Below are 15581 nucleotides of genomic sequence, written 5' to 3'. Positions count from 1 at the left end.
AGATGCCCAAAGTCTGGTTTTGTTTCCCCAGCATTCTGCTTTCAGATGTGCTACAACAAACAGTTGGAGTCTCCTTCCTCACAGTTCCCACCAGCGCTCTGCCCAAAATACTTTTGCTTTCTTGGAGGTTTTATCTCCTGACAGTGCAGTGGTGTTTTTCTTTCCCCTTTTATCTGGGATGAAATGCACAGATTTTCCTGTGCAAACCGCCAGCCAGGCTGTCGGTCTTCAGTAAATTTCCAAGGCATAGGTACTTGACTTAGCAGCAGCACTTGAGTTTCACCCCGTCACCACCGCCTGTGCCAATGCTGCCTCTGAGGAGCCAGGCAGAGAGAAAAGCCTCCACTCCCGCCATCTCCATCCCCACCACGTAGCTGTAGAGGCATTAGACCGCTGCCCGCTCCCTGCTGCGCAGGCAGTGCGACCCCAGCAGCTACCCCCGCCGGCTGGGTACTCTGGCCTCATTTGTGCCCTGCTCATAAAAAAATAAATAGCAGCTAATAACAGGTGGTATCTAGGGATAGGGCGGAAGCTTACAAACTTTTACAGTCCAATCTCTTTAATAGTGTACTTCAACAGCTGAAAACCTAAGGCCACAGCTTTCCCAGTGAATTAAGCGGTGGCAGGAATGGTACCTGGGCAGGGTACACCAGGGAACACCACTGGCATTGCTCTGGGGAGGCCGGGCAGCGCCCTCCCAAAACACCGGGAACAGGACGGCAGTTCCATCCACAACCATCCCCAAGAGCCACTTTGAGCATGCCACCCATTTCCAGCGCTGGAAGTGTAACTGGGTGGTATGGCTGCTCCATGCCGTGAGGTAGCACTTCATGGTCCCAGCACATTTAAGTGTGCGAGTTACACCAAACCCCGAGCATGTCCTCGCAGCCAGGGTTGGCAGCTCAGAGCCAGCTCCAGCCCTGGAGCCGTGCGCCTGTTTCGGCATTTGGGAGCGGGAGTGTGGCCGGAGCCCAGAGCTCGACGCCGGGCTGGGGGAGACATGGCCCATGTCCGAAAACCTCTGGCAGGTAATGTGTTATTTTACAAATAACATTTCATTTGCAGCACTGTTACGAGAAGAAAAGCTTGCGTGTCCGTCAGCTGCGTGTGCCTTTTGCTATGAGCTCCGCTGAAGGACGCTGCTGACCATCTCAGAGAATAGCAACAAAGTGCTGCACACAAGGTCTGTAAAGAAAATGTTTTATTTAAAGTGTTAAATACCATCACCAGAATGAGTTTGATTTACATTAGTTGGTGTTCATTACAGGCCTAATCTGCTCTTCCTCCCCCCCCCCCCCCCCCCAACTTTAATTCCTTTTTAACTTTTTAAAACGTACTATGTACAAGACAGCAGTGATCACTGGAATAGTGCTATTTACATGACTAAACCATAAGTAGAGTTGCAGACGTGTGAAAATTAAAAAAAATACATTAATTTTTTTAAAATAAATACTGCGTAATGACAAGTATGTACAAACCTTCCATGCGTCATGTCCTTGATTTTAAAATTTGAAATAATTTATATCGGACTATGCATACAAGAATGTGTGAGCACATCTCACAGAATCAGGAAAATGGTTATGTATTTTTCTTTAATATCCTAGGGGATATTGTAGACTGCATGTTAGTAGTATTTATTTGCTGCTGGTAGACAGGTGTCTAAATTATTTCAATAAATACAAATTTACCAGTCTGTCCATTAACTTAACAACAATCCATTATATAAACTCTGAAGACAAGACACAATCTTGATTTATATGATATTGCACAAAGTAAAAGGCATTTGAAGTGATACTGTTATTACTTTTGCCCTCGTATGAGGCATGTACAATTTCTTAATGGGAAACTTTAATAGATTTTCAAATAAAATCAGAGTAATTCTGTGTGGCCTTGAAGGAAAATGTAATGTATATTTCAAAAATTATTGCAAGGTTTCAATATTAAACCTTAAATAGGTATTAAAGGCATACAAAGACCCAGAAAAAAAGGACATTTTGTTATTAAATGTTAGCCAGTTACATTCCCTTTAAATAATGTAATTTAATGAGAAGCTTGAACTTGCAGCACCACCCAACGGTAGTTACTGTCTGCTACAAAAAACAGGTTTTTGAAGATCCACTGACTGTAGTGAGGATTCTGGTAATGGTGCCAAAGAGCTGTCGGAGTGGTACTGATAAGCTTTCTTTAAGGCTATTTTACGAACCAAAGACTGATATTTTCCAGACCTCTATTACCTAATTATGTCTTTTGCAACACAAATGTATTTTATGAAAATTGAACTTTACAGCAGAAGAACTGTACGAATTAGTAACCTTTGTTGCTTTTGTAATCTCAAAAATGTGGCAATTAATTTGGTTTAGTGCAAATAAAAGTGTTTAAATTTATTTCCTAAAAATCAACCAGGTTACTTAATTTTTCCTCTTTCCAAAAGCCTTCAAGAAATGATAGTTCAACCTTTGAATGAAAGATGCTGGTGCTGAAAAGAAATTTATTGAAGACATCTTACAATGGCCACATGATTCCAGTATTTTGCTGTAGAATTCAATTTGAAGGTGAGAAAAAATGAAAATAAGTTACCATGCACTGTACAATAAATTGCAAAAAGTTCAAATATCTTCTTTATCAAATACATGCTGAATTACATTAATGTACTCCCAAGCCATGTTGCAAAATCCTTTTCAACATGCTTGAAAAAAAGTAAGTTCTTAAACAATATTTTTCTCAAATAATTCAGAAATGCAGAACAATCTGCAACCCTGAACCAAATATGGGGCGTAAGAGAGTAGTAAGTCAAAAGGTAGCCATTTTAGAATATGATGATCATCCTGGGAGGTAGAGGGGAAAAAGAGCAAAAGGAAGAAGGGGGACTGGGAGGAGAGAGAGAGAAAGGAGGAGGTAAAAGAAGTGTACAATTTGCACATTATGTTGAACTTTACAAGGCTTGTACCTTTTACATTTAAATAAATTTAATATATTATACTTATTTCTTGTCACATAAACAGAATTTTAAATATTTGCTAGAAATTATTTTTTTATTTTTAATATACGTCTGCAAAAATACAGACCATGACTGGTTTAAAGAATGATAAACGTGGTGTGTCTTTGTATCACCCTGTTGCATTCTCTTCCCTTTAAAACCATGCACTAGTGAAATTTATTTTTAAAAATAATATAAACTGTTGAAAATGGCTGATTTATTCTTTTTTTTTTTTTTTTGCAAGTTGCAGCCCCAAGAAAATAATTTAAGTGTTCAGCTAAATCTGTGTCCATGCACTAGTGAAATTTTTTTTTAAAAAAAATATAAACTGTTGAAAATGGCTGATTTATTTTTTTTTTTTTTTTTTGCAAGTTGCAGCCCCAAGAAAATAATTTAAGTGTTCAGCTAAATCTGTGTCCATGCAAAAAAGTTTCTTTAATTTCATACAGTACAGTATATCCACAGAATTTTATTTTTCAGAGTCCATCGCATCTGGGGTTTCACTGTATCTATAGCTGGAGGTATGAAGCCCACCACTGTAAGTCTTGAACCTTTTCAGGATGAAGAGTTTTCGGATCTCAAGCAACTGTTTTAGATGACAGTTGACTTTTCCAGCATCCTTACATTCTTCTTTTCTTCCAGTGCTTGCTAATCCACTGACTTGTAACATGGCTTCATGGGAGGGTAACTCCATTTCTGTGGCATAACAAAGCTTTAGGAGGGGAGGGCAGATAAAGAAAGAAACGGGAGCAACAAAACAGATATGCCATTGAAAAGGACTTTTGTTGCATGAAACAGATTGATTCTTTTAGTTTAGTCCATGGCTTCAGATTGGACCAAAACTGAGTGTCCCTGAACTCCAAACCTATCAGTTCTTCATGACTTCAGTCCTTCACCTGAGGGCCTTCTGTAGGGCACAATGTGTGCAACTTCCTTGAGAACACAGGATCGCGTTGCAGCCCTAGAAACAGGCTCAGAAGACACAACATTAAGCATGCAGTGTTACCAGGGTTTGCGACCTGTAATTTTATTTTTTTGTAACGCTGGTTGCTATGACAACAGTTTCACAGCTGCTATGAGCGAGCATACGAAGGTCCTGTTGAACTTTCAAGAGATGATTGGGAAGCTCTTCTAGTGAGAGGAGCTAAAGTTGGGTCTACTAGGGAAGAAGGAGGGAAGAGTTTGAACCACCCAATCACCATGTTGGACAGGTCCAGTTCATCTAAAAGTATCTGTGCCACTCCCATAAAGGATTTGTGATCCATACGTCCATAGTCTCCCCAAACAATTATCTGTTAGCAGAGGAAACAAGAAAATAGAAAAATATCAGCAAAAATTGATGAGAGCTTCAATCGGATTCGTCGAATGTCTCTGCTTATTTCTTTACACTAAGGAATGAATTGCTTGTCTGCTGACATAGTTTAGTTCTGTGTACACTAATCAAGACGCAGTGACAGAAATGACCTGGGCAGCAACAGAGCAGTTACCCACGATACTAAAGAAAGCCCAGTGAGAGGAGGAGCCCACACATATAGCAGAAGCAAAATAATCTACAACTAACTTTTGCTCAGCACTTTCTGTTTGCATCAACAGTGATTACTGTAGTATTTATCTGCTCAACAAGTATTTGAAATAGAAGGACTTGCCAAATGAAGCATAAAGGAAGTTGGAAACTCATTCAGTGAAAACCGCACAGGCAACGTTTTCAGATTCAGAATAATATTGATGCAAAGTACCTGTAAAACTTTTCCTTGGGGACTTTCTTCAAATGATAGAAGCTGCTGATAAAGTGGTTCCAGCGTTTTTCTTGCCACCTTTGTTTTCTTTTTGGCTATGCAGACTCCATTTTCTAATAGATACACCTTTACATATGGTGCTTAGAAGAAAGAAAATAAAGAACAATAAGTAAAGAAGTAGTCCAGATTTTTTTGCATAACAAATACACTGTTCTATCACCATATGATAAAATCTGCCTTTTACTGGCTCTGTAACTTAGATGAACAAACCTCCACAAGCAATATTAACATTTATTCACATGCAAAGCATCCATGCATTTGTTTTACTTTTCTCCCTGGTATGCTATTTTCTTTACTTCTTTTTAGATGTCTCTTTTGCCATGAGATAATTCAGATTTTGACCTGGAAAAATCAGATATTCCTATATATAGTATCCCTATACTGTACAGTACGCAAAATAGGCCTGTTAAGTAAATGGATGACTTGCATTGACTTTGGTGAGATTTGGATCAATGCTCCAAATTGTTAATAATTTAAAATTATCTACAGGGTGAAAATCAGTGAAGAAAAGACTCTTGACACAATTTCCATTTTGGCAGAAGAGCTTGCTAAAAATATCATTATATTGTCCCTTTCACATAGTGTTATAGGACATCAGATTATAAAATAAGGAGTAAGTATCAAATACTGGTCTACTTTTCAAGGAGGTACCTATTCCACACCTCTAATTGATTCCCTCTTCATCCGCAAGGTTCCTGTATCACATCTTCAGTATATACCTTCCTTCCTTCTGCATAACCAAGGATGCATTTGTTATTATTAAAATACTTTTGTGTCTTCTGGTAGCCCAGACACTAGTCTGATTTTTTTTTTTCCTCCTGAAGTAGGGCTGGGTTTGTATACCATTTCAATACATTATGCATTTCAATGTACAATACTGTAATTGACTGATATGTGAGTTTGCTAAGAGTTTACCTAAGTTGAACACTAAAGCCTCAGAAGTTGGGGTTTTGTTGGATTTTTTTGGTAGAACGCTATGCTTGCCGCTAAGATTTTTCTTCCTTACCTGGCAGTGTCTTTGAACCTGGTTTTACAACAAGGCCACGGGCTCGGATTATTTCTACTTCCAGTTGTCCTTTCTTGTCCATCATTCCCACCTGGATATCTCCTAGACAACAGAAATACCCAAATATAAGAAAAGCCATGGGAATTTCTAGGACGCATATGTGATTGATGACTTGTATCATCTGCATTCCACCAGTAAGTATGGTCTGGATTTTAACACTACTAGATAATTTAATACTTATCCTCTTCCCTGCTATTTACATTAGTAAACAATTAAAGACCCCTGCAATAACATCGTCTCCTATTTCCCATGCCCCTATCAATTCAAATTAATTTTTTTTTTAAGAACTTCAGATTATAAAAAAAAAGGCAGCAAGGGAATTAGTACAAAGCAGCTCTGTAAAACTGCTTGAAATGTCTTCACCATGCCTCTAGTTTAAGACAAGGTATGGGAGGCTAACTTGTGAATATAAAAAAGTCTGTAAGCACAATAACAACAAATACTTTGCATGTATATTCCCATTTTTATTCAATACTATTCAAGTGATTCAGAGAAGGGATTGGTCTCATTAGCCACATTTTAAAGATGGAAAACTGAGGAAGAAGAGATAAAAGACTGAATTTTTCAAAGCACCTTTCTACTTTTGAGTGTCTTAATGAGCATCCACAATTATGTTCAACTTTGGCTGAGGTTACAGTTTCAGTCTTAACCGAGTTGTTGAAACCCACATGGGAAATCCATATTTAAAAACTGAGAATCTAGATAATTTCTATGTTCTAATTACCAGACCCAGCAGATTATATCATATCTATAGGACATAAATGCTTACCCATTGATGGTGTTGCCAAAGTCTGTCGTCCTACAAGCTGGGCAGGACCAAGTCCATCCAGAAAATCACTGAACTGGCTGTCAGCAGCCAACCTCACGCCAGGGAAAATCAAACTAAAAAATAATATTGAAACAAAACCCAAAAATAAATATACTTGAATTTGCCCTTTTTTGTTTTCTAGATTTTGTTTTGCATGTAGCATTTATGGTTTTGGTACTACTGCTCACAAGGAACGAACTTACACTGATAACCTTACAAAACAATTACTCTAACTTTCAAAACTTCGCAGTCTTCAACAAGTAGCAGTTCAGCCTCCAGCATATAAACAAACAGGTGAAGGAAGCACTGATCCTCACTAAGTCTAATTTCCACGGTAATATTTTCCCAATATATTAAAGACCACTGTTTAGTAAGATACTTATACATGCCCTTACCAATAACTTAGTTACACGAAGGTAAAATTGCTCACATTTCTCAGTCAACGTGAACACAATGGCTGAATGTCAAATGTACCTAGTGAAATTACTACATTAGACTGAATACTGGTCACTGCTTTTTAAAATCACCTTTTAAATATAAACATTTTGTTAAAAATGCCTTTGAGAATGACATGATTCAATAATGGAACTGAAATCCATTGTGGCAAATGACCAAAGTAATTTGAAATTCAAATTCTTCCCATAAATTATCTGCAACCCATTACAAGGAAACAAGAACTAATGAGATTTGTAATGACCATAAATAAGTGTCCACCTCAAGTTGCATCAACTTGGACATGTAAGATCTATTCTCAGGTATAGGAAGATCACACAGTGCTGTGAATACCACTAACAGATCTATCCACAGTAAGATTTTTTTGGGCAATGTCTTGGACATACCACTCGGAAGTCTTTAACTTGGGCTTTTATGAAAAGCATGGTACGTTACAGTCTCATACTTCTGCCCAGATCATTTCCTTGGGATTAATTAGCAGAATCTTTTAAAAACTCTTGAGAACAGTGAATGACACCTGGAAATGCTTTGCTCTGCAAAGCACAGACGTATGTGAGGAGTTTTCAGCAGAGAACCTGTCCTTTTCTGTGTTTTACCCGGCACACTGCACCTGACTCCACTCCTGCCACGCTGTGCGCTGATGCTCTGACCCACCGAGTGCCCTTCTCATGGCACGGCAGAAATGATCCTCATCCTCCCTGCACCAACAATGGGAGACTCTTTTGGTCACAGGGGAAGACTTAGGCTTGGTCCGTCAGTGACACTAGCTTGCCAAGGAGAACTCTGGCTGAGCAGGAGCTACGGCACCTACCACACTCTTTGCTAACTACCAGTTTCATGGAGAAACGTCAGGTAACCACAGTTGTAACTGCTGCTTACTTTCCCTCAGAGCTGTAGCTGTTCATACTCCCATCTGTCGACTCCCGGCTGGCCTGACGGGTCATCCAGTTCCTCATCTCCACAGCCAGCCCTGTCTCAGTGCTCCTCTGGACGGTGCTCCGCAGCTTCTTGCCCCCTGCTTCTGCAGAGACAAAAGAGAAGCCCCCGTCACACCATGGCCCTGGGGGCTCCGCTGCAGGCAGGACGCCACTGCTCCACGTGGCAGAAACACTCGAAGCCAGAAATTAATGACTGGGACCAAAACTTCAATTTAAAAATTACCATTTTTTAAATAATAGGCAAGCAGCATCATAAATAACTTTTACAGGACCCTAGTTCTGTCACCACCTGCTTCCCAAGGGCAGACAGCATAGGCACAACACGAGTCTGCCGACAGAGGTAACCAGATTTACACTATCCATAGCATAGTGTGTTTAAAATATGTTTTGTCTGGATGAATATATCCCCCTCAGGAATTCAATTAAAATGTTACCATTATGGCAAAACCCACAGTGTCTGAGGAATGTCCTAATTCAGATGAATTATTTGATTTAAAAACATTTCATCATTATCTACTAAATCAAGTTACAGATACCCATTACTGAGGATAGTAAACAACAAATCAAGAACCCTTCCCATTCTTTCTTCTCTATTCTTCATATTTCACTAGCTGCTTTAACTTTGTATCTAAAAAATACAGTATTGACTTTTATGCACAATATGAAACTTTCTTACCACCTCCAAGGGTAACAATTTTTGTATCTGCTTGCGTGGTTTAATTTTAGTTGTAAAAACAGCAAAGTGACAGCTGGGTATCACACAAGGGAAAAAAATACTTAAAACTTAATATAGTAGCATTTTATTGTAGGAATTTTGATGAAGATCTCAGCTGGACGATATATTTGAAAGCACCACCAAAAAAAAAAAAAAAAAAGAAAAAAAGAAAAAAGAAAAGAAAGAAATGAGTAGGAATGAAGCTTCGGTTTTTCTTTCATGAATAAGAGAGTCACTCCATGTAATTTTCTGATTTTAAATGCTGTTCCCTGCAATGGGGCAGGGAATTCTGTATTCCAGTTTCTTTTATCTGTTCAATACCCCCCTGACATCAGCACAGCCATGTGTGATATACTGATAATATTATAAGAGAGCAGTCACTCTAAATGTACACGACACCAAATAATAGAGTTCTTAAATACTGATACAATGAGGGTAGAGTAATACCCAATATCCTAGGATATCTAGGGACTCTCCCTCTTCTTCAGCTGTTTGTAGCCTCTGCTGCCATTCACACCTTCTCTGGTTCATCGTGAACCAGAGGTCAGAAGAACTGTGGGACCTGCGGGGTCGGCAAAGCTCTAGGGATTTGAGAAAGGAACCGAGCAAGGGAGGAGATGATTGTCCTGGGATAGGGACTCTCACACCACGAGGAGGACACGCGAGCCCAGGGGCTGCCTTAGAGTAAGAAGACTGGCACCCTCGGATGGGGAATAGGAATGGGCTATCAATTTCAATGTCCACACTCAGTGTCACTCTGTCCTACAAGCCTCGGTGTGCATTGAAGTCCCCTAGGCCCTCCAGTCAGGAGGGATAAGTAGGTCAGATAAAGAACACGGCAATTTTAGTCAAGTGGGAAATAGACACCCAAACCACCTTGAAACCTACTGACCCCTTGTCAATAAAGATTAATAACTTTGCAATATTTAGTAGTAGTGAGACATTCTATAGCAGTATCATGAGTGGTTCAAATCATATTGCTTATGACAAGCTTTCTATGCATTCCTTAAGACTGTAATTTTTAATAAGTATATAAAAAAACCCAGAAGTAATAATTTTCCTCTAGAATTTCAGCTACCCACATGAATTTACTACCCAACAGAGTGAAATAATTTTTTTACTACATCAAAACTACTTGTGAAAATGCCCATCAGTATCTGGTGCAATAAATACAAACTAAAAAGATACAAGGCTAACACGGCATAGGAAAAATGAAGGGCAGAAGTCAACAATTTGATTTCTATTGGGTTGTACTGTTCCAAGTGTCTGCCAGTTTTATTATTTATATTAAACTAATGAAAGCTGGCAGCTGGCTTCCAACACTGGTCCAGAGTTGTTCTAAAATCCAATCACTCATATTAAAGAAATAGTCCTGCAAAACTGCCTGGGAAAAATTGTGCTATAGCTTTGTAGAAAAGGTATGTTGCGCCATAGTTACATGTGAAAGGCACACAACTCCTGGAGCCCCATGCTCTTCTCATTCAAGTATTCTCACGGGATACTAGTCTTCCATTGTAAGAGCTCTTTTGATTAGTAAGCATCCATTTTCATTCAGCCTTGCTGAATGGTGGTCGTCCTCTCATGCAAATTTAACAGGGCATCTCCATCTTGCATGATTCTTCAATCACTTCATATCATATCTTTCAAAGATTGTGGGGGTTGGGATAAGTATGTGTCTGAATAGGTGATATGTAAGGAGTATATAGTAACTTTTATTAATTAGTAAAGCAGATTTTTTTCTGAATTAGAATTGTAAGTCTGCACACCTTCACTCCAGCAGAACATTCACAGAAAAAAAATCAACACATCTGTTGCACATCAATTTACTGAGAAATCAAGGCAGAACTGGTGCAATTGCCATTCAAGTCTTCATAGAGGCACACGTGTAGCTGTTCTTAGCATCCCTCTGAATCTTATTTTTCAGCAGGTTTAATTTCCCCCATTCATTTTAACTGAAATAAGTGTTCTGGTTCACATGAAAACATTCCAACAGCTGAGAAGACACAACTTTGATACAGCATGAAAGTCAGGCATGCATAGTGTATCCAACTTTTGTGTAAGTGCAAGTGGTAAATAGCAACTATTTTGACCTTAACACCAAATTTAAGGAGGGTTGGAAGGAGGCTATGTGAATAACTGTATTCCAGTTTTCAACAGAAACAGGCAGAGCTCTCTCATGGTCTCAAAAGAGGAAGATCTGACCTTTCAGCAATAAGGCTTCTAATCATGATGTTGATGCTTCTTGAAATAAGAATTGAAGATTTTAACAGCAAAATGGCAATTTGGAATAGAAGTACAGAAGAAGACCCAGGTCACAGGCATGACTCCTGAGCCACTGCTTTAGAGACGAATATTCTTTCAGATTAAGCTTGGCTCAAATAATATGTAATAATACACATGAGAAATACCTACACTCGATTGCCTACAATACTAGCAATACATTGGTCCCTGGAAAAACGCAATAAATCAAAAACAATCCCACAGTTCCTCAAACAATTTAAAAGCAAAGAGAGTATTTGCATAAACCATAATTTGTGTTTCACAGATTGAGCATTAAAATACTTAAAAGATTGCAAGTAGCAATGAAAATGCAAGTAGTTACTCAAAGAAATAGCCTTTGGTGCCATACTTCCAAGCTGTAGCTGGTAGAAGCTCTGGTTGTAGGTCTTACCACTTTAATAAATTCAAACTGCTTTCCCTCATTCCTGCCTGGAAATTAAAACCTCCTCTGTTGTGCTAATTCCACTACTTGTGTGGCTGGCTGCGTTCAGTACTGGACCCAGCCCCAAAGGAACAAACCAACAATATGTTTTAAAGTTATTCTTTTTCTTTTAAGACAGATCATTTCCCCAAAACATTTGTGAAAACAAACATAGAGTTGAATGAACCAAACTGAGATGATGCTAATCTCCAGCTAGATGAGTAACGTGGGAATGCATCTGCCACTAACACAGAAGTAAACATGTAACTGGTACCACTGTAAAAGTGGGGGGTTTATAAAAGTACATATACATACTTTCATAAAGTACATATACATAAACACTCACTTCATGCACACTGTTTTTAATCTCACCAAATGAAAGGATGTGGAAACAAGACAGCTTAGTAGTGTACTTTGTTTGTAAGTATGTTGCTGACCACCTACACATAAATCATTTTACTCACAATTTACTAAACTCTAATAAACAACACTGAAAACGTTCTCCAAATTAGTATAATGTAATTGCCCTAGAAAGAAGACATTTTTCTCAAAATGGAATAATATATGGAATATATTATCTGAAAAACACTAGTTCAGATTCTTGCAGCCATATTGTAAGGAGTGGAATAAATTACCAACAGTAATTGCTTTGGCATTTATGAAAGCACATTCATTCTTACAGTTAATCACACTGGTAATTTAACTAATATGGTTACTGCAAATAGACTCCACAGGCCATATTTTCAAAATTATGCATGGAATTATTTGTTCCCACAACTTGGAGTGCAAATCACTTGCAAATTAGGGGTGCAAAACTACTGATATGATGATCTTCAATACCAGACGAGGACAAGTCGAAAACTGCAGTGAACGCAACAGATTACCTTCTGCGATCTGGGATCTAGCCAGATGAAACCTGCCTCCAGTGGGGAGAAGCAAGAGCTTCCAGCTTGCTTTCCACAAGAGCTTCCAACAAGTGCTCACCCCCAGGCACAGAGCCCTGAGAGGGACATCGCTGGCGCGGGCAGAGGCTGGATGGCTAGGCCGGTCCCCAGGTGGTACAGGATCTCTTGGTAGGACTTTTGCTGAGTACAGAGCAGCTGTGGCTTCAGAACAAACTCAAGTGCTTGAGGTGCCTCTGCTCTCCTCTCACCAAAAAGGCTTCATAAAACCTGCTTCTGTATTTTCATTTGAAGTTAGCTGCCTGTAAGTGACCATTTTTCAAAAGTAAAGCTCTTTATGTATCTAGAGATCTGCTCTGGGCATGTTAAGAACAGGTTAGATAAAATCATTAGAGACAGTCCAAGAACATTTGATCCTACCTACGAAAAGGGGAATGGTGTAGATCTCAAACTCGCTTGCAGTTGCACAGTTCTGTGTCTGGAACAGCCCAGGTTTTGGCTGCACTGAATGAGGCATTAGATCTTGTTGAAGCGCTGCTGGGAACCACAGCTGAGTTGGTTCTTTCCTTGTGTCATCCCCAGACCCCAAGCAGCAGACATGGATTAGGACCTACTAATTTAAGCACGCTTTGGGAAACCCAGATTCCACTGTCACCTCAGAGAAGCTTTGAGCCCACCTCACCAATTCTCAGAGGCCAGTGCCAACCCCCAGCTTATGAAGCGTCCTGTTACAGTCCTGATGAACTTTTTTTCACAGGACATGCCGTAAGCATTTACGAAGCCCAAAGAGCATTTGCAGGGCCAGGGAGGAACTGTAGCCAGGGGCTCTCCTTACTTTGCACTTGCAAGGAACAAGGGAAGACATGTTCCAGTTCCTGCTCCCATGAATATCTGAATGTAAAACACAGAAATTCCGACTGGGATAGAGATTGCCTGCCCTAGTAGCCCAAAAGCAGAGCTGCCTTCAGTAGGGAAGCTCTTCAGCATGGGATCTGCCAGGTTTGGAAAGTTTGAGAGCCGCTGGACCGACAGCCTCAATTCACACTATGCATTTCTTGGGAAGCCTCACTAGATTTTAATTTTCAGTCAAGAAATACTTCTTCACTCTTGTCCTGTGCCTTTGTGTTTCCTCCTCCCTCTTTCCTCTGGCCATACTGGAAGCATGGTTAATTAAGATTAAGGTTAATTAAGACAGCACCTAAGAAAAAGTCAAAAGAAAGAGAGAACTGAATTAAATAATCAACTGCAAAGCTGTTGCTTGAGCTTCTGGTCAAAGGCTGGTATAAAGCTTTCAGGTCCCATTCTTGATGAATTCCCATACACAGGACCCGAGGCAGCCATCACGAATGTCAGTTGTTCCTGGGTTATAAAGCTTTGGCCGGATTGCAGCATCCTTTGTCTGTGTTTCACTTCGCTTCCATGGCAAGGCTGGCTGTACTTGGAATCCAGGAAAGATCCCCCCGGCTTGCTGTGGCCGCATGATGTGAATTCAGTTTACCACACACTGCTCCCAAACAATGCTGTGGTTTAAGGCAGGCACCTGCTCCTTATTCCCTCCCACTTCTTAATGTGTTTAAAGTTGTATTCTGTCACTTTAATTTCACTGCTGTGCTGATGCCCATTCTTCAGCCCTAACTTGACCCTTCAGCAAATTCTTAAGAGCATCAGACAATAGAAACTGCGTTTGTCTGCGTGGGGCATCCATCAGTTTAAACTCTTCAACACTTACGATCCATTTTTACAAGCCTGACTTGTTAACAAGAGCTGGTTTTCCACATACATGATAATTACTTAATGTTCCTAAAATTCCTGTATTCCCTGCATTATTATTCAGAACCACTATTGAACATGCTACATACAAAAAAGACAAATAGCCATCTCTGACAGCTTAAAGCTTGTTTTCAATACCTGTGCTAACGCTCCTTGGAAATCCCAGTTAAGTATATATGCAACCACAGCACGGAGGTTTGCTGCTTGGTCATCGCCTTGACAAAGAATTTATCCCTGATAACAGACATCCAACGCACTGGGAGCCATCCCAGGGAATCAAAACTAAATAACCGTAGCTGTAAGGATGAGAGGTGTTAGCACTGATGTGATTTCCACTTCTTTTTGTAACTACAAACTGGCTATGCAGACTTCTGGTTGGATCCTTTGTTTTAGTGATGTTGACTGCAGATTTTGATTGTAATACACAGTAGGAAAATAAACTATTTTTATATTTTTTAATCACCTATTTGGCCCAAGAGAGATCAGGATGTCTCTATTACGTTTATGCTGGTTTTTTTTCAAATGTATGACTGCAGCGCCAAGAAGGAATGCTTTCTTCAAGTTTGTGTAAGATGTAGTTCCAAGTCAGCTGCTATACTGAGATCTGCTGAGCTAGTAAACAACCCCATGGCTAGCCAGTCTAACCAGAGATCCATAAAGGTTTGAATCTGTCTTGGAAAACTACTGTCATAGATTAAGTGGCTCAAATATGGGATAAAAAAAAAGTTTAGTTCTGATGCAACATAAAAATAGCAGGCATCAAATGCAGAATTCATGTGTCATCCAATTGCTTTTCTTTAGAAACGTACAACTGACAGGGAGATGGGAATTAGGAACACAACTGCACATGGCCACTCCTTCTTCCCCCAGCTTTATACACTGATCATGCACTGATCATGACTTCATACGGTGTGGGATGTCCCTTTGGTCAGAGGAGGTACCTGCCAAAAGCCTCATATGTTTGCTGTAAAACTCACTGCTTGTAAAACAAGAAACACCTGGCTTTGCAGCCTGACAGGGAGATGGGAATTAGGAACACAACTGCACATGGCCACTCCTTCTTCCCCCAGCTTTATACACTGATCATGCACTGATCATGACTTCATACGGTGTGGGATGTCCCTTTGGTCAGAGGAGGTACCTGCCAAAAGCCTCATATGTTTGCTGTAAAACTCACTGCTTGTAAAACAAGAAACACCTGGCTTTGCAGCCCATAGCTCTATGTCTGTGCTGGTTCTGGCTGGGACAGAGTTAATTTTCTTCACAGTAGGTGGTATGGGGCTGTGGTTTGGATTTGTGCTGGGAACAGGGTTGATAGCTCAGGGATGTTTTCCTTACTGCTGAGCAGGGCTTACACAGAGTCAAGGCCTTTTCTGCTCCTCACCCCACCCCACCAGCGAGGAGGCTGGGGGGGCACAAGAAGCTGGGAGGGGGCACAGCCAGGACAGCTGACCC

General features: G+C 40.1%; 1 protein-coding gene across 15 annotated transcripts in view; it reads right to left on the bottom strand.

Moving 5' to 3' along the window:
- Window positions 1-4050: 4050 nt before the first annotated feature.
- Window positions 4051-15581, bottom strand: part of RIMS2 (regulating synaptic membrane exocytosis 2) — a 345182-nt gene continuing 333651 nt past the window's right edge. For all 15 annotated transcript variants that reach the window (XM_009638379.2, XM_035893825.1, XM_035893829.1 and 12 more), the window contains 5 exons: window positions 7980-8121; window positions 6609-6721; window positions 5780-5881; window positions 4714-4853; window positions 4051-4269 (listed from right to left, as the gene is read on the bottom strand). In XM_009638379.2, the coding sequence (XP_009636674.1) occupies window positions 4051-4269; window positions 4714-4853; window positions 5780-5881; window positions 6609-6721; window positions 7980-8121 (716 nt within the window). The remainder of the gene's footprint in view (window positions 4270-4713; window positions 4854-5779; window positions 5882-6608; window positions 6722-7979; window positions 8122-15581) is intronic.

Source organism: Egretta garzetta, unplaced genomic scaffold (assembly GCF_000687185.1).
Source record: "Egretta garzetta isolate BGI_Z169 unplaced genomic scaffold, ASM68718v1 scaffold154, whole genome shotgun sequence".
Classification (NCBI taxonomy): domain Eukaryota; kingdom Metazoa; phylum Chordata; class Aves; order Pelecaniformes; family Ardeidae; genus Egretta; species Egretta garzetta.
The sequence above is the reverse complement of the archived record's forward strand: the minus strand, read 5'-3'. Positions and strand labels throughout refer to the sequence as shown.